This window comes from Geotrypetes seraphini, chromosome 4, assembly GCF_902459505.1.
Source record: "Geotrypetes seraphini chromosome 4, aGeoSer1.1, whole genome shotgun sequence".
Classification (NCBI taxonomy): Eukaryota; Metazoa; Chordata; class Amphibia; order Gymnophiona; family Dermophiidae; genus Geotrypetes; species Geotrypetes seraphini.
In genome coordinates this window covers 166,964,496-166,979,708 of record NC_047087.1, presented here as the reverse complement: position 1 = coordinate 166,979,708, position 15,213 = coordinate 166,964,496, and the positions used below count along the sequence as shown (strand labels likewise).

General features: G+C 41.5%; 1 protein-coding gene across 9 annotated transcripts in view; it reads right to left on the bottom strand.

Moving 5' to 3' along the window:
* Positions 1 to 15,213, bottom strand: part of VRK3 (VRK serine/threonine kinase 3) — a 255,863-nt gene that overhangs the window by 77,228 nt on the left and 163,422 nt on the right. For all 9 annotated transcript variants that reach the window (XR_004539198.1, XM_033941762.1, XM_033941768.1 and 6 more), the window contains exons 9-10: positions 12,959 to 13,061; positions 9,518 to 9,610 (exon numbers count right to left, since the gene is read on the bottom strand). Coding sequence is in view for 8 of the 9 variants with exons in the window: in XM_033941762.1 (XP_033797653.1) it covers positions 9,518 to 9,610; positions 12,959 to 13,061 (196 nt within the window). In the remaining variant the exon portion in view is untranslated. The remainder of the gene's footprint in view (positions 1 to 9,517; positions 9,611 to 12,958; positions 13,062 to 15,213) is intronic.

The following is a 15,213-nucleotide window of genomic DNA, read 5'->3' as shown; positions in this document are numbered from 1 at the left end:
ATTTGGCCTATTGAATCGATTTTTTGATTTGATTTTCCTGCCCAATTGGGCGTTTTTTCAAACGTTCTCTGGGTTTATTTTGTAGCCTTTCTACCCCTTTCCCTCTCAAACCCCATATCAATGCAGTGGTGTAAACAAAACAAACAAGTCTTTTCCTCTCTCTTTTAGGTCCTATCTCAAGCTCACTAACACTAGCTCTGGCAGGATACATATTTCAAATCTGACATATTGTAATCAAAAAGAAATAAAATTATTTTTTCTACCTTCTACTGCCATATCCAACATTTTAAGTTAGACAAGTTCCTACTGAAGAAGGACATACGCTGGTAGGGCTAGTCTTAGGGCGCTGGTCTTTGACCAAAAGGGCCGCCGCGTGAGCGGACTGCTGAGCATGATGGACCACTGGTCTGACTCAGCAGCGACAACTCTTATGTTCTTATAAAGTATCATTGTTCATTTTCATTCAGTTTCATCACATCAAGGAGCCAGTTTATATTAGACTGAAATATAACAGATCATTCAAAGAATGCCTCGGTCTATACACAGTTGCAGTGACCTGTATTTATTACATATGTTGCCTAGTTAATGTTTAACAATAAGATGTCCATTTCAAAATCGCTGCTGCTTGGAGCTCAAGGGTACTTGTTTGAAAAATTTTCAATCTAGGGGTTGGCTTGAAGATGCTGGGAAACATGAATTGAATTCTAGCTCTGTCTGAACATGAGCTTGAAAAGACAAAGATAATCCAAACCACTGAAGTCAATGGGGGCGATAGGAGAGTTCTGCCAGCAGAAATAATGGAAATACCCACATGACTAATCACCTTCAAAGAATAACTATAATACTTGACTGTAGGATAACTACATTTCTATCCATTGGGATGAAATTTGCGGGAGCTAAGACAGTAGTAGATTTACTTTTTATCTTCCATTTGCTATAGCTGAATAGAAGATGAGGCATTTACCTGGTCTTTGATTAACAAAATCTCTGGCCCCTCTAGTACTTTATATAAAAAGGCATTCTCCTTTGGGCATGTATAATACATAGAAACATAATGGCAGATAAAGGCCAAATGGCCCATCCAGTCTGCCCATCCACAGTACCCATTATCTCTTCCTCTCTCTAAGAGATCCCAGGTGCCTTGAAATCAGACACTGTCTCTGTCTCCACCAACTTTATCGGGAGACTGTTCCACAACTCTACCACCCTTTCTGTAAAAAAAGTAATTCTTAGATTACTCCCGAGCCTACCACCGTTTTTGTAAAAATGTATTTCCTTAGATTACTCCGGAGCCTATCACCTCTTAACTTCATCCTATGCCCTCTCATTCCAGAGCTTCCTTTCGACTCATGTGCAATTACATCATGTAGGTATTTAAATGTCTCTATCATAAATCCCCTCTCCTGACTTTCCTCCAAAGTTTACAGATTGAAATCTTTAAGTCTGTCCAGTGGCGTACCAAGGGGAGGGGGCGGGAGGGGCGGTCCGCCCCGGGTGCCAGCCCTGAAGGGGTGTTCCCGGCCTTGCCGTTCAGTCCCCCCACACCCCCGAAGGACCGCTCGCCCCACTGACCTTCCTGCACCACCTGTGAAGCAGCAGGATCGCGAGGTCAGCTATCCCTAAGCTGCTTGAGCGCTGCTTCCTGCGCCGCGGTCCCGCCCCTCCTCTGACGGGGGTGGTGGTGGTGGTGGTGGTGGTGGTGGGGACTGAACGGCAAGACCGGGAGCATAGGTAGTGCTGCTTCATAGGTGGTGCGGGGAGGCCAGGGGGGCGAGCGGTCCTTCGGGGTGGGGCGGGTGGGCAGGCAGGCAGGCATTCAAGGGGGAGGGGGGTGACAGGCAGGCAGGCCTTCAAGGGGGGGGACAGGCCTTCGGGGGGTGTGTGCAGACCTTCAAGGGGGAGGGACAGGCCTTCAAGGGGGGGCAGGCAGGCCTTCAAGGGGGGACAGGTCTACAAGGGGGGACAGGCCTACAAGGGGGTGGGCAGGCCTACAAGGGGGTGGGACAGGCCTTCAGGGGGGGTGCAGGCCTTCAGGGGGGGGTGCAGGCCTTCAAGGGGGGGACAGGCCTTCAAGGGGGGGACAGGCAGGCAGGCCTTCAAGGGGGGGACAGGCCTACAAGGGGGGGGACAGGCCTACAAGGGGGTGGGACAGGCCTTCAAGGGGGGGACAGGCCTTCAGGGGGGTGCAGGCCTTCAAGGGGGGGACAGGCCTTCAAGGGGGGGACAGGCAGGCAGGTCTTCAAGGTGGGGGGACAGGCCTACAAGGGGGAGGGACAGGCCTTCAAGGGGGTGGGCAGGCCTACAAGGGGGTGGGACAGGCCTTCAGGGGGGTGCAGGCCTTCAGGGGGGGGTGCAGGCCTTCAAGGGGGGGTGCAGGCCTTCAAGGGGGGGACAGGCCTACAAGGGGGAGGACAGGCCTTCAAGGGGGGACAGGCCTTCAGGGGGGTGCAGGCCTTCGGGGGGGGTGCAGACCTTCAAGGGGAGGACAGGCCTTCAAGGGGGGGACAGGCAGGCAGGTCTTCAAGGTGGGGGGACAGGCCTACAAGGGGGAGGGACAAGCCTTCAAGGGGGGGGACAGGCCTACAAGGGGGTGGGACATGCCTTCAAGGGGGGTGCAGGCCTTCAAGGGGGGACAGGCAGACCTTTAAGGGGGGACAGGCCTTTGGGGGGACCCTGGTTTAGAAGTACACAGAGGGAAGGGGGTGTTCAAAGAGACGTGCATATGCCAAACTTTGGGGGGGGGGGATGAAGAAATAATGGGTCTGAAAATAGAGGAGAGGGAGAGAAATGATGGACCATGGGATTTAGGGAGGGAAGGAACTGAAAGGGAGAGAAATTGGACACAAGGGATGGTGTGGAGGAGGGATAGAGATACTGGATAGGAGGGTAATTGGGAAAAGAAAGGGAGAGATGGTGGACTCTGGGGTGGTGGGGAAGGAGGGAGAGATGCCGGATGAAAGGGTAGTTAAGAAAGGTGGATCTGTGGAGGGAGATGAAAAAAAGGAAAGATACCAGACTTCCTGGGGAGGGAAGGGAAATGGAAAGGGAGGACAGAGTTGGCAGATGGATGGTTAGCACGCAGAAAGAAGAAAGAAGGAGACCCTGGCAAGCAAGTTATCAGAAGAAAACCAGAGCCTTGGACCAACAAGATTTGAAATATAACCAGACAACAAAAGGTAGAAAAATTAATTTTATTTTCTGTTTTGTGATTATAATATGTCAGATTTGAAATGTATATCCTGACAGAGCTGGTGTTGGACTGCAAACGTGAGCTAGGATTTAACAGAGAGAGGAAAAGTCCTTTTTGTTTCTTTATTTTATTTACACCACAGCGCCAGTGTGGTTAGGAGAAGCCAAAGGGGGTGAAAAAGCTATAAAACCCACCAGGAGTTTTGAAAAAAATCACCCAACTGGGCAGGAAAATTGAATTGAAAAACCAATTCAATAGGCTGAATCGAATCGAAATTTTTTTTCCTGAATCTGGCAGCATTAGTTTGCGCTACTGTCTTAGACTTTAGGACCTGGGATTGGGGAGAGATGGCATCCTCAGTACTTTATAATGCAAGTGAAACGAGGATTTGGTCAGACTTTTGAAGGGTCTGCAGAAAAAAAATATTGTATAGGCCGGGGACATGAAACAGCAGAAAATGGGAACTTTTCTTCTTTCTATTTTTGTGAATGGAAAGGCTGAGGATGTCAGAAAGTTCAGTTAAAATATGTGCTTTATAAGAAAATATAATAATGTGTTTTATAAAGTTTATAGCATAGCTGGCCTACCCAGTGAGGTGTTTCTAGTGGTGGTGGTGGCAGCGTGTCAATGTGTTGAGAGGAAGAGGTGGTCTGGGAAATTCTGCTGAGCAAACTCCGGGCCCATTTCCACCCCCCAGTTAGTCCACTCCACTCAACTGGTTCACACACTGAGTGGGTCATTGGGTGTTGTGTTGGGATCTCTTCCAGTGGTTTATCAGTATCTCCTTCTGGTCCAAGGAAGGAAACTTTGTTATCCTTAGCATTGACCTACAGAATATGTTTGTAACAGCGCTGCTTGTGTGGCATTAGGCTATGTAGTGATCGAAAGAAAAAAACAGACCTTTGCACATTTTTGCACTATATGGTGGGTGTATGAGGAGATTCACATTTCCTGCACAGCTAAGTCCATGTGAAGTTACCTTGTGCTGTATTTGACATCTAGCAAGGTCTCTGTTTGAAAGGAAAGATCTAAACTTAAAAATGAAGTGGCCAGAAGTTATGGTAAAAGCAGATAGTGTAGCTGGTTTTAAGAAAGATTTGGACAAATTCCTGGAGGAAAAGTCCATAATCTGTTATTAAGACATGGGGGAAGTGTCTGCTTGCCCTGGATCGGTAGCATGGAATGTTGCTACTCTTTGGGTTTTGACCAGGTATTAGTATCCTGGATTGGCTACCATGAGAATGGGCTACTGGGCATGATGGACCATTGGTCTGACCCAGTTAGGCTATTCTTATGTTATGTTCTCATCTGTAGGGGCCTTTGTTTTCACTTCTTATTTTAATGTATTTTTTTTCTGGGAACTTATCAGTGTTTTTTATAATGGGAACAAAAATGGAAGAGAATTAATGTGTGTGGGATGAGGGGGTAACTAATTTCTTCAGCTAAATAATTCAATCCACTTCAAACAGACATAGGAGAACTCATGCACCATTCACACACCCTCCAACCAAAAACGTCAAAGGAAAAAAACTGTTCGACAACCTCCTAGCCATTCGAGCTGCAACACTCGACCCCCAACCCTACAACCAATTGACATCGACCACATACTGCAAAACCTTCAAAAAGAAATAAAAACCCTTCTATTCAAAAAACACATAAAACCGAACTAACACAATCAGAACTGTCCCAAGCATCACCTGCAACTACTCCATATGTACTTCTGATGTCATGACAATTCAGACATAATTTATGTTATGTTATGTTTGGAATATAAGAAAATTTTCACTGCCTGTTTCTATTCTGACCATTTATTCCGTTTCATGGTCATTACAAAAAATATTTTTTTACATGGGGGGGGGGGGTGTGTGTCAAAAAATGATGGGCCCCGGGTGCCACATACCCTAGGTACGCCACTGAGTCTGTCTCCATACGCCTTATCACGAAGACCACCCACCATTTTAGTAGCCTTCCTCTGGACCAACTCCATCCTTTTTATATCTTTTTGAAGGTGTGGTCTTCAGAATTGTACACAATATTCTAAATGAGGTCTTACCAGAGTCTTATACAGGGGCATCAATACCTCATTTTTCCTACTTGCTATACCCTATGCACCCTAGCATTCTTATAGCTTTCACCATCACCTTTTCAACCTGTTTGGCCACATACAATCACACCCAAGTCTCGCTCTTCTGTCGTGCACATAAGTTCTTCACCCCCTAAACTGTACCGTTCCCTAGTGTTTTTGCAGCTCAAATTTATGACCTTGCATTTTTTAGCATTAAATTTTAGCTGCCAAATTTTAGACCAAGCTTCAAGCTTCTCCAGGTCTTTCTTCATGTTATTCACACCATCCGGCATGTCTACTCTATTGCAGATTTTGGTATCATCTGCAAAGATGCAAATCTTGCCCGACAACCCTTTAGCAATATCATTTATAAAAACGTTAAAAAAAACAGGCCCAAGAACAGAACCTTGAGGCACACTACTGATAACATCCCTTTTCCTCAGAGCGATCTCCATTGATCACTACCCTCTGTTTCAAGTTTCAAGTTTATTAAAAATTTGATTAATCGCTTAATCCACATTCTAAGCGATTTACATAATACTAAAATTACAATAAAAAGGGGAATAATACATTAAATAAAACTGAACATACTATTGACAAAACAAAAACATGAGGAAAGGCATGGGTAAAAGTTACAATATGTTTTAAGATAGAAAAACAAGTAGGGAAAATACATAAGGAGAGGGAAAAGGCTAGATGTTTCAGTGAAAGATTAGAGATAAAAGAATTATTATTAATTAGTGTAGAAATAATTAACTAGAAAAGGCCTTCCACTCAACCAGTTCTTGATCCAGCCCGTCACTTTGGGACCCATCCTGAGGGCACTCAGTTTATTTATTAGGCTTCTGTGTGGAACACTGTAAAAGGCTTTGCTAAAATCCAATCTAGCGCACATCCTCTATCCAATTTTCTGGTCCTGATGTCTAAGAGGCATTGCAGATTATTGTGGACCCTGGATTCGGTTCCAGTCAACTTGCCAGAGTCCAGAAACAAAGCCGGAGGCAGGCAAAGGAGGACTAACTGATGAAAGTTGAGTTCACTTCCGATAAAATGGAGAATTCAGCATCTGAGATGAGGAAGCCATGTCTGACCCCTGGCGTAATCAGGGATTTTTAGGTGCATCCACTGCACAGGAACCTGAGGCCACCTGGAATCGACACTGTTGTAACGCGGGCGTAGCCCTGGGAATGTCTCTGGGAGGAAAACCTGTGGATCCCTGAAATCTGCGGAAGGAACAAAGAGCACTACAACTCCCCCCCCCCCCCTTCGACGTCCGGCAAAACTTGTTTACACGGAGAAACTTAGTGTGGCACTCAACAACACCTGTGTAGAGGTCATCCAAACCTGTACCAACGAGAAGCTGGCTCTTGAAAAGGACATCCACTTAAGGTGACCCTTGAGGCAGTGTCCCCAGTTCAAAGAAGGAGCCAAAGAGTCTGGTGCGCAGACTCTGCACCAGCAGAAAATATACTAAGAACTCGAATGAGATCATAAAGGGCATCCAGCACCTAATCCACACCAACCATCACCAGCGGAGGACAGGCAGGCACCTCCACAGAGGATGCACTGCACAGGGCAGAATGACAGGTACACACCATAAAGGAAGCAGCCGTCGCCGCTTGGCTATTTAAAGATGCTGCTAAAAAAAAGAGTGTTTTTATCATAATATCCACCCTGTGATCCTGAGAGTCCTTAAACCTCACTCTCCTACCACTAGGGAGGGCTGCATGCTGGATAATCTGCGCTATGGCAGAATCTACCTCAGGTTATTCAAACCTGCTGAAAATGATAAAGCTTACACATAACTTTAGAAGGTTGGAAAGAGCTTTCTGGGGTATCACATTGTTTTGAAACCAGAACAAGGAGCTGTGAACTGAATGGAAAAAAAGGGCACAGGAGAATGGTCCAAGACTGAAGCCTGAGAATCTAAATGGAGCTCTTTCAGATCAGCAGTAAAGAAGTGGACAGAAGCTTACTTAAAAATCTGCGAAGGTCAGCACCCAAATTTGGACGCTCAGGATGGCCACGGTGACCGCTCCCAGTCAAGGCATCAGTCGGATAAAAATAAAGACAGCGGCAGGAGACAGAGTAGTCATAATATCTGCATGGCAACTACTGTAATTGAGATCTGCCACAGCCAGACGAGAGGGCTCCTGAACAGGAAGCTTCGCCACAGGCACAAAGGACCAAAAAAGACCCGATATGCCCACCAGCTGCGTGAAACGAGCAGGGTCTGAACAATATGCGCCATGCCAAAAGAGTCCCTAGACTTGGAACGCAGGCATTTTGCGTCAGACTCCAGGATGGCCTCTGAGCAAAATTTTCCTTAGAAGGCACGTACCCAGGCCGACTCTCCAGCCCAAGATTACTCGGAGGAGGCAAAGTCCAAAGCCCCCACTCCCTCCCCAAGCGCATTACTGCACAAAATATGTGATCGCTGATCCGGCACAATCAATGTCCATATTCAAGATTAGGGGCTTTGGAGTTCATTTCAAATGATTTTGTATCAAATCAAGGAAGTTTTGAGGTAGTAACAGAAGTTAGAAATAAAGATAGTTTTTAAAATCCAAGATGGCCACCATCATGAATTTGCGCCAAGAACAGCAAAAAACAAAAATAAAAAATAGTGACTTGGGATCTGAGTGTGGGTGTGGGGGAGGGGGGAACCTGAACCCTACTCTCAGAAACTGTGAAAAATGACTTTAAAATTGTTTTACAAGCCACCCCTGAAGTTCCCATAGGAAATAATGGAGGTTTAATCACAGTTATGCAGTGCCAGACTGTTAGCAGCTTTAAACAGCATTAGAATGGAGGAAAAGGATTTTTTGACTCAGAAACAGCTCCAAATGGACCAGACTTGAAATCTTCGGACTTCCAGCCAGCCACTGACTATGACCTCCGCCCCCATGGATTTCATCCATGCGATCAGGGGCGGGAAAGGCAGTCTGTGCCTTGAAACCTGGGTGGGTTTCACTCCAGCCTGTGCTTGAAACCCATGACAAGGTCACTGGAAAGCAGACTCCTGTGGGAATGGACCCCGAGTCTAGAAATGATAGCACACAGCAGGCTGGCTCCACAGATCTCTGTTTAGCAACAACCTGGCACCGCAGGACTGTGTGCTTTCATGCCACAGGGGACCACCAAGAAGGGCTCTCAAGACACTGAAACCACCGAGAAAACGATCTTTAAGTGAAAAATAAGAAAAGAAGCAGAGCAACTGCAAAGACTTTTGCACGGATTGCTTGCAGAAATTGTAACTGGATATGTTTGCTAGCTCTCAGGCTAAGGGGGTAGAGCAAGTGCTCAGAATAGTTTGTTGATTTCTGCAACTCACGGATTGTGAGTTGGGATGGATTGTGAGTTGGAATTGAACACCTAGCGTATGGAATCTGAAAGGGACATCCAACAAAAACAAAAGACTGTAAAGAGTTGATGTTCAAAATGTAGGCTTTATTGAAAATTATTCTTGGTAATCCACATAAAAATATATCTAGGACCCAATACACTGGGAACTCCGGACCCAATACAGTCTGTGTTTCGACAATGCAGTCCTTCCTCAGGGTCCCTATAGGTCCTATGATAAGAGCTTGTGGATTAAGGAATAGTCCAAATGAACTGAAAATCCAGATTCAAAGAAAACTCTGCGCTGTTGAGAAGCCTATATCTTGAACATCAACTCTCCAGAGAGTCTTTTGATTTTGTTGGATTTCTGCTTGTGGAGCAACCAGGGTCAACTTTTTTGCTTGCGATCAGGAATGGACATAACAGAATAAGGAATATAACATAAAATCAGTAAAAGATTAAACAGACACAAAAGCAGTACGATACTACTAACCTCATCACTTTAAGCTCACCAGGCAACCTTCCATGTCTTTTCTTTCTTTCAATTTCTGCTGCATCTCTTTCCATTTTTATATAAAAACTCTTACACCTTGTTACAGCTCTCAATAAGTTCAACATAGGTGCCCTACTGCTCTGCTGGGATGTCTGTAGGGCCAGTCTACTACAAATGTTGGCTCCCTCCTATATGACTTGTTCTGTGCATTTTTTATTAGGGTGTTCTCCCCCACCAAATGGTTAAAAAAACAACAGATGCACATAGAATAGATGTACAAAGCACAATAATTTAAAAAAAAAAACCCTGCAAGATAAGACATTTTGAAAATGCATATGTTCACTAGTGGATTTGTATGTGTCCTGCAAAATGTCCAAACTTGAATTTGGACATCATATTGAAAATGCCCATCCACATCTCATCTTACCTCTTGGAGATTTGCAGGGTTCACAAAGATATTTTCTGCTTTGATATCTCCATGAACGTATTCATTCTCATGGATATATTCGAGTATATCTAGCTAGGTACAAACAAACATAACCAAAGCTATAAATGTTATACAAGCTTGGAAGCAGTTTAAAGTTTTGAAACATTTAATTTAAAATAGACTCCCTTATCAGAACAGCATCGAATTAAATGAAAATGCTACACAGGAAGGATAGCAGCTTATTAAAGATAGCAATATAGTTGTGTTAACAGTAATGAGGGAACAATTTCTATACTGTTCACATATCTACAAAGTCCATAGATAATTTTTTTTTTTTACATACATATTGTGCAAATTTTCAATGGGAAAGTACACCTTTGCTAAATAGGTAATGCATCTGTGAGTAAAAGTATGCATGCTGTGGAACATAAAAGTTGCCATACTGTGGGCCTCTTATCAAGCTGTGGTAGTGAGTGTCGCGCAGCAAATGCACCGAAGCCCACTCAATCCCTATGTGCTTCACTGGCCTGAACTATTTAGCTTGATAAAAGAGGCCCTGGGACAGACCAAAGATCTATCAAACACTTTATCCTGTTTCCACAAGTACCCAGCAAAATCCCAAAAGAGTAAAACAGATGTTATGCTGCTCACCCTTGAAATAAGCAGCGCTGGACTTTTCATTTAGGAAATTAGCTTTGTTTAATAAAGGTTAGGCTAACTGCTTTTACCACATTCTCTGGCAAAAAATTCCAGACCCCGAGTTTAATTACATGTCAAGTGAAGAAATATTTTCTTTAGTTTGTTTTAAATGTATATAATTTTACTTGGAGAAAAAAAAAATAAAAATCTGAGACGTGAGCTATAAGTACCCCAAAGACATCAAGACAATGGTGAAGTCAAACAATCAATAAGTTTTTATTTGCAGGAAGAATTAATAAGGAAAACTTATATTTTTACTTGAATATGGGAGGCAATTTTATTGGGCTTTTTCTGAATATAAAGGATAAAAGGCCTTCCATAAAATGACCCCATATTATGTATTTTTTAAATTTATATTTATGCATTTTACAAGTTATGCAGACAATCCATTTTGACAAGAAATTTATCATTATACAAAGTAATCAATGTATTCAAAGAAAATGTATAGCACAATTGGCTTAGAAATAGAGAATTATACACCATAAAAAAGGAGGAAGGGGAAGAGAACCCAAGGGAATTATCCCAGAAAAAATTAAGGAAAAAAGTACACTGAAAAGGGAACAGACTAAATTGAGGCCTATATTAATATATCCCTAATTCAGGCAACACTATGGGCTCCTTTTACTAAGGTGTGCTAGCGTTTTTAGCACACGCTAAAGATTAGTGCTGCCAGTCATTTTCAGAATTCAGTATAAAGCAGTGATTGATTTGTCATCAATTCTTGTGCGGCATTATACCTGAATTATTTAAAAGCAACATGTCAAATTATCAGCTGAACAGATCACTGCGCTCTGAAAATTTAATTTTGTTAAAGTCAAATGTAAATCCAAAATATGTTGAGACCAGCATAATGACTTTCTGTTATGCAGGGGTTAAATTGTGAAACTCACTTGAGCCAATTACAGAAATGTGGTGAAAAAGGCAAATTTAGGAAATTACTTAAAACGCAATTGTATGTAGATGCCTTTTTCTAGATATTCTCTCTTCATGACTGCTGACTTTGGGAACTTTTCATAATTGTTTGTACAAGCCTCTTTTGGCTATTGTCACTATTGCTGATTTTCCTGAGGATTGTTTGTTTGTGTTTGCTTGTTTTTTTATTCTGTTTTACAAATGTATGTATGTAACATAATGTAAACCGTTCTAGGTTTTAAACAGTATAGAAATTTTTAAAATAAATAAATACCTGAAAAACTGAGCATTTTTGAGATGCCCTTAACCTTTTCATATTTAAAACTTTTCTAATTCTTTGGCCTTTCCTATTGATTCAGCTTTGCAAGGAAGAGTGGGTTTCCATTTACATAAGTAACAAATTATTTTAAGTATCTGAATATCAGCATTACATATAAACAAATTAATAAATTTACCACCTGATACTCAAAGTGATTTAGATGGGCAGGTAAGGTTCCTGCCCAGTTAAACCACCTATCACCACAGACAGCCTGGGTACTATTTTTTCCAAATAGTGAAGGAGTAATCTCCGCATGTCCAATCTGCGCAAGATTTGATCCTTTTGAACCAATCCCGTGGAGCGAAAAGCAGGTAAATGAACTTCTTGGTTGACAAGAAAATCTAAAACCACCCTGGGCAGAAAGAAAGGAACAGTACGTAAAACAACTCCTGAGACTGTAATCCGCAGAAAGGGCTCTCAACACGAAACAGCCTAAAGCTCCGAAATATACTGTGTAGAGACAATAGCCATGGGAAAGACAATCTTGAGGGTTTTTAGTGGCCTATGATTACGACATGACCCATCTATTTGATGAGCCTTGGCTGTTGATATGATCTGAAGTGTGCATGAAGTCTTTTTTCCTCTTTATCATATCTTAAAGTTGATCATTTAATTAATGAATCTGAGAATTAAATCAATTTTGAAGATATACAACTCTACTTTTTGGGGTTTATCTGTAGATATCGATTTTATAAAGTTTTTGTCCTATTTTGTTTAGTGATTCCTGAGGGACTCCATTCAAAGGCAACCAGGTATTAGAACAGACTATTTTAACACAGAGTAACAGTGATTTTCCAAAAAGCCCCTGAACTAACCAAATACAGAGCCACCTATACCCAACACATTTAACTTTCTCTAAAAGTTTGTGATAATCTATAGAATGAAAACCCCCTGATATATCAAATTGTAAGAGCACTAACTGTTTACCTTGACTCAAAGCAGCTCAAACTGATGTTAACAGCGCTAGAATTAAGGATTCAGTACTATGATAACTTTGAAAACCAAACCGAGTATTGGGTAAACAATTATTTTCAATATATTGAGAAAGTTGTAATCCTACTACCATTACTTATTTCTATAGCACTACTAGATGTACACAGTGCTGTACATGAACACATATAAAGAGCTTACAAACAGGGTAAAGACATAATACATTTAATAAAGAAAAAATGTCATGATAATTAAATATAGCTTATCTAATGAAAAAAAAAAAAAGAAAGCTAGTCACAAATATATTAAGATAATATTTCTATTAGCTAGGTATTCATGGGGGAAGCCATCACTTAACCCTGAGAATCAGCCAAAATGAATGGATATACTCCTCAGGTTCTGTTGGGTATTTCTAGTGATACAGATTGGGTACTGCTGGATTCAGGTTGCTGGGGTTGAGGGATCTTTGGTCTCAGCCAGTATTGCATTTTTTTTTTTGTTATTTCACTTATAACTTCATCCTTTCTGCAAGGTCTGCTTAAGGTCTCTATCAAGCAACAATTGATCTGCCAATCACTTACCATTCTGCATGAGATTTGTAACACAGTTTTCTCAGATAGTCTGCCAATGCCTTCATCCAGAATTGACTGGAGACTTCGCCCTAAATCAGGAAAGACTAAGAACCTGCAAAAAAACCAAAACCCTGCATCATTGTAAAATTTCTTATTTTTAAATTGTTCTTATTAAAGCTGCTTCCTAAGCTTGTCTTTAGTACACCTTTAACTGAAGTAAAATTTTACCATTTAAGAAACATTTAGCCATTCTCTGTACGGTCCCTCTAGATTGACAGACCAGTATCTCTCGTCAATACCATCCTTAAAAAATAATTAATACAAGTTGCGCAGACATTTTCATGGTCACTGCCCCACAAACATGGAATCTTTTACCATCCTATATTAGAGAAGAATCTACTTAGAAAGATTCGAGGGCTCCTGAAGAATTTTCTTTTCAGATATGCCTTTAAGAACGGATCCACTTGTCATCTAATCGTTACGCTGCATAAATCACTAGATTGAAATTTGCATCTTGGACTCCAATCAGCTGTTTTTAATCCCAACTCTGTTAGCCCTTTTTATGTTCTTCTTTTCTATAATAATTTTGTAGTTCTAGCCTTCCCTTCCTGAGCCTTAAGTAAGAAATGTTGATGTCAGTTATTTCATGTTGTTTGTTTATCCCTGATTTTATTATTATGGAAATCGCTTAGAAATTTTATAAGCATTGCATCAAAATTTTTTAAAATAAACTTGGATAAACTTACATGGTCACATTAGGATGACTTAAGAGAAGAATTCATGATTTGGGCATAAATTAACAGTAAGCCTCTTCACAAAACCAAAATCACACAAACATAGTTGTCGCATCTTTTTTTATTTTGTCAAAAGGAGCTCATGGTATTTAAACTTTGGCTGAAATAAACTGAAGCACCCTGGTACAAATCCTGTAGAATAAAATTTATAGAGGTAATTTCATAGGATACACAGAGCTAATTTCCAAGGGAAACTGCAGGTATGAAGCAGTTATCAGTAACTGGTTACAGAAACCCCCAAAACAAACAAGAGAAGACCCCAAAAGTTCTCAAAAGTTGTAATGTTGGGCATGCAGCAGATTGAAGGGGAGCGAGACAGTTTAGCAGAAGGCCAGTAAGAAGCAGATTGGAGTAGTCTAGGCAAGAGGTGATGAGGATATGGATGAGGGTCTTAACAATGCACTCAGAAAGGAAGGGTTGGATTTTAGCAATGTTGTAGAGAAAGAAATAAAATGCAACTCAAAAGCAAGGAAGCAAAATCCACAAGAAACTAAAAGTGAAAAAGTGGGGATGAAACTGTACACATCAACCAGAGATAAAAAGGTGAACAAATATTTATTTAAAAAGCCAATAAGATGGTCTTTATTAAATATTGAATTTAATGTGTGTTCTAGACCCTCAAATTGTGTTGTAGACCCAACACGGTCTGTGCTTCAGTATTGAAGCCTGCCTCAAGGGTACAAGAAACATCCAGTAGATGGCAGTATTATAACATCATTGATTGTTGAACAGAGATGCTCTGACACAGAGTTTTGAATTGCTGCATATTTCCCTGGAGGGATACTGATATTTCATATGATATTGTTTCTGATGTTCTACAAGCAATGATGTTATAATACTAACATCTACTGTATGACTCTTGTACCTCTGAGGCAGCCTTCAAAGCCGAAACACGGACCGTGTTGGGTCTACAACACAGATTAAATTCAATATTTGATAAAGATTGTCTTATTGGCTTTTTAAATAAATATTTGTTTCACTTTTTTTTTAAAATCTTTCTTTAGCGAAAGAAATGACAGATTTTAGTGGTCTGTTGGATCTCTGTAGAGGAGAGATAAATCAAAGATTACCCCGAAGATGCAAGCCAATGAGACAGGAAGGATGAGGATGTTGTCCACAGAAAGAGAGAATGTGGGAAAAGGAGAGGTAGGTTTAGGAGGAAAGATAAGTGTGAGCACTCAGGTCACACCAATATCCACAAAAAGGGCCTTGGAGTAGTCAGACTTCCTACACACCTATCTCAGACAAAAACAGATACCCCCCACACAAAATGTGCACTATCTTATCTCCCTTTATTCAGGGGTAAGCTTACAATCTTATACACTCATGGAAAGCAGAAAATGTTAAGAGTGGTAACATTATGTCCCTAATATATACCACTGTTGTACTAATCACCTTTGTTTTACTTCAAGCACAAATTACAACACAAGTTGATGTGGTTAAGTGAACACTCAGACCCACAGCTGAGGT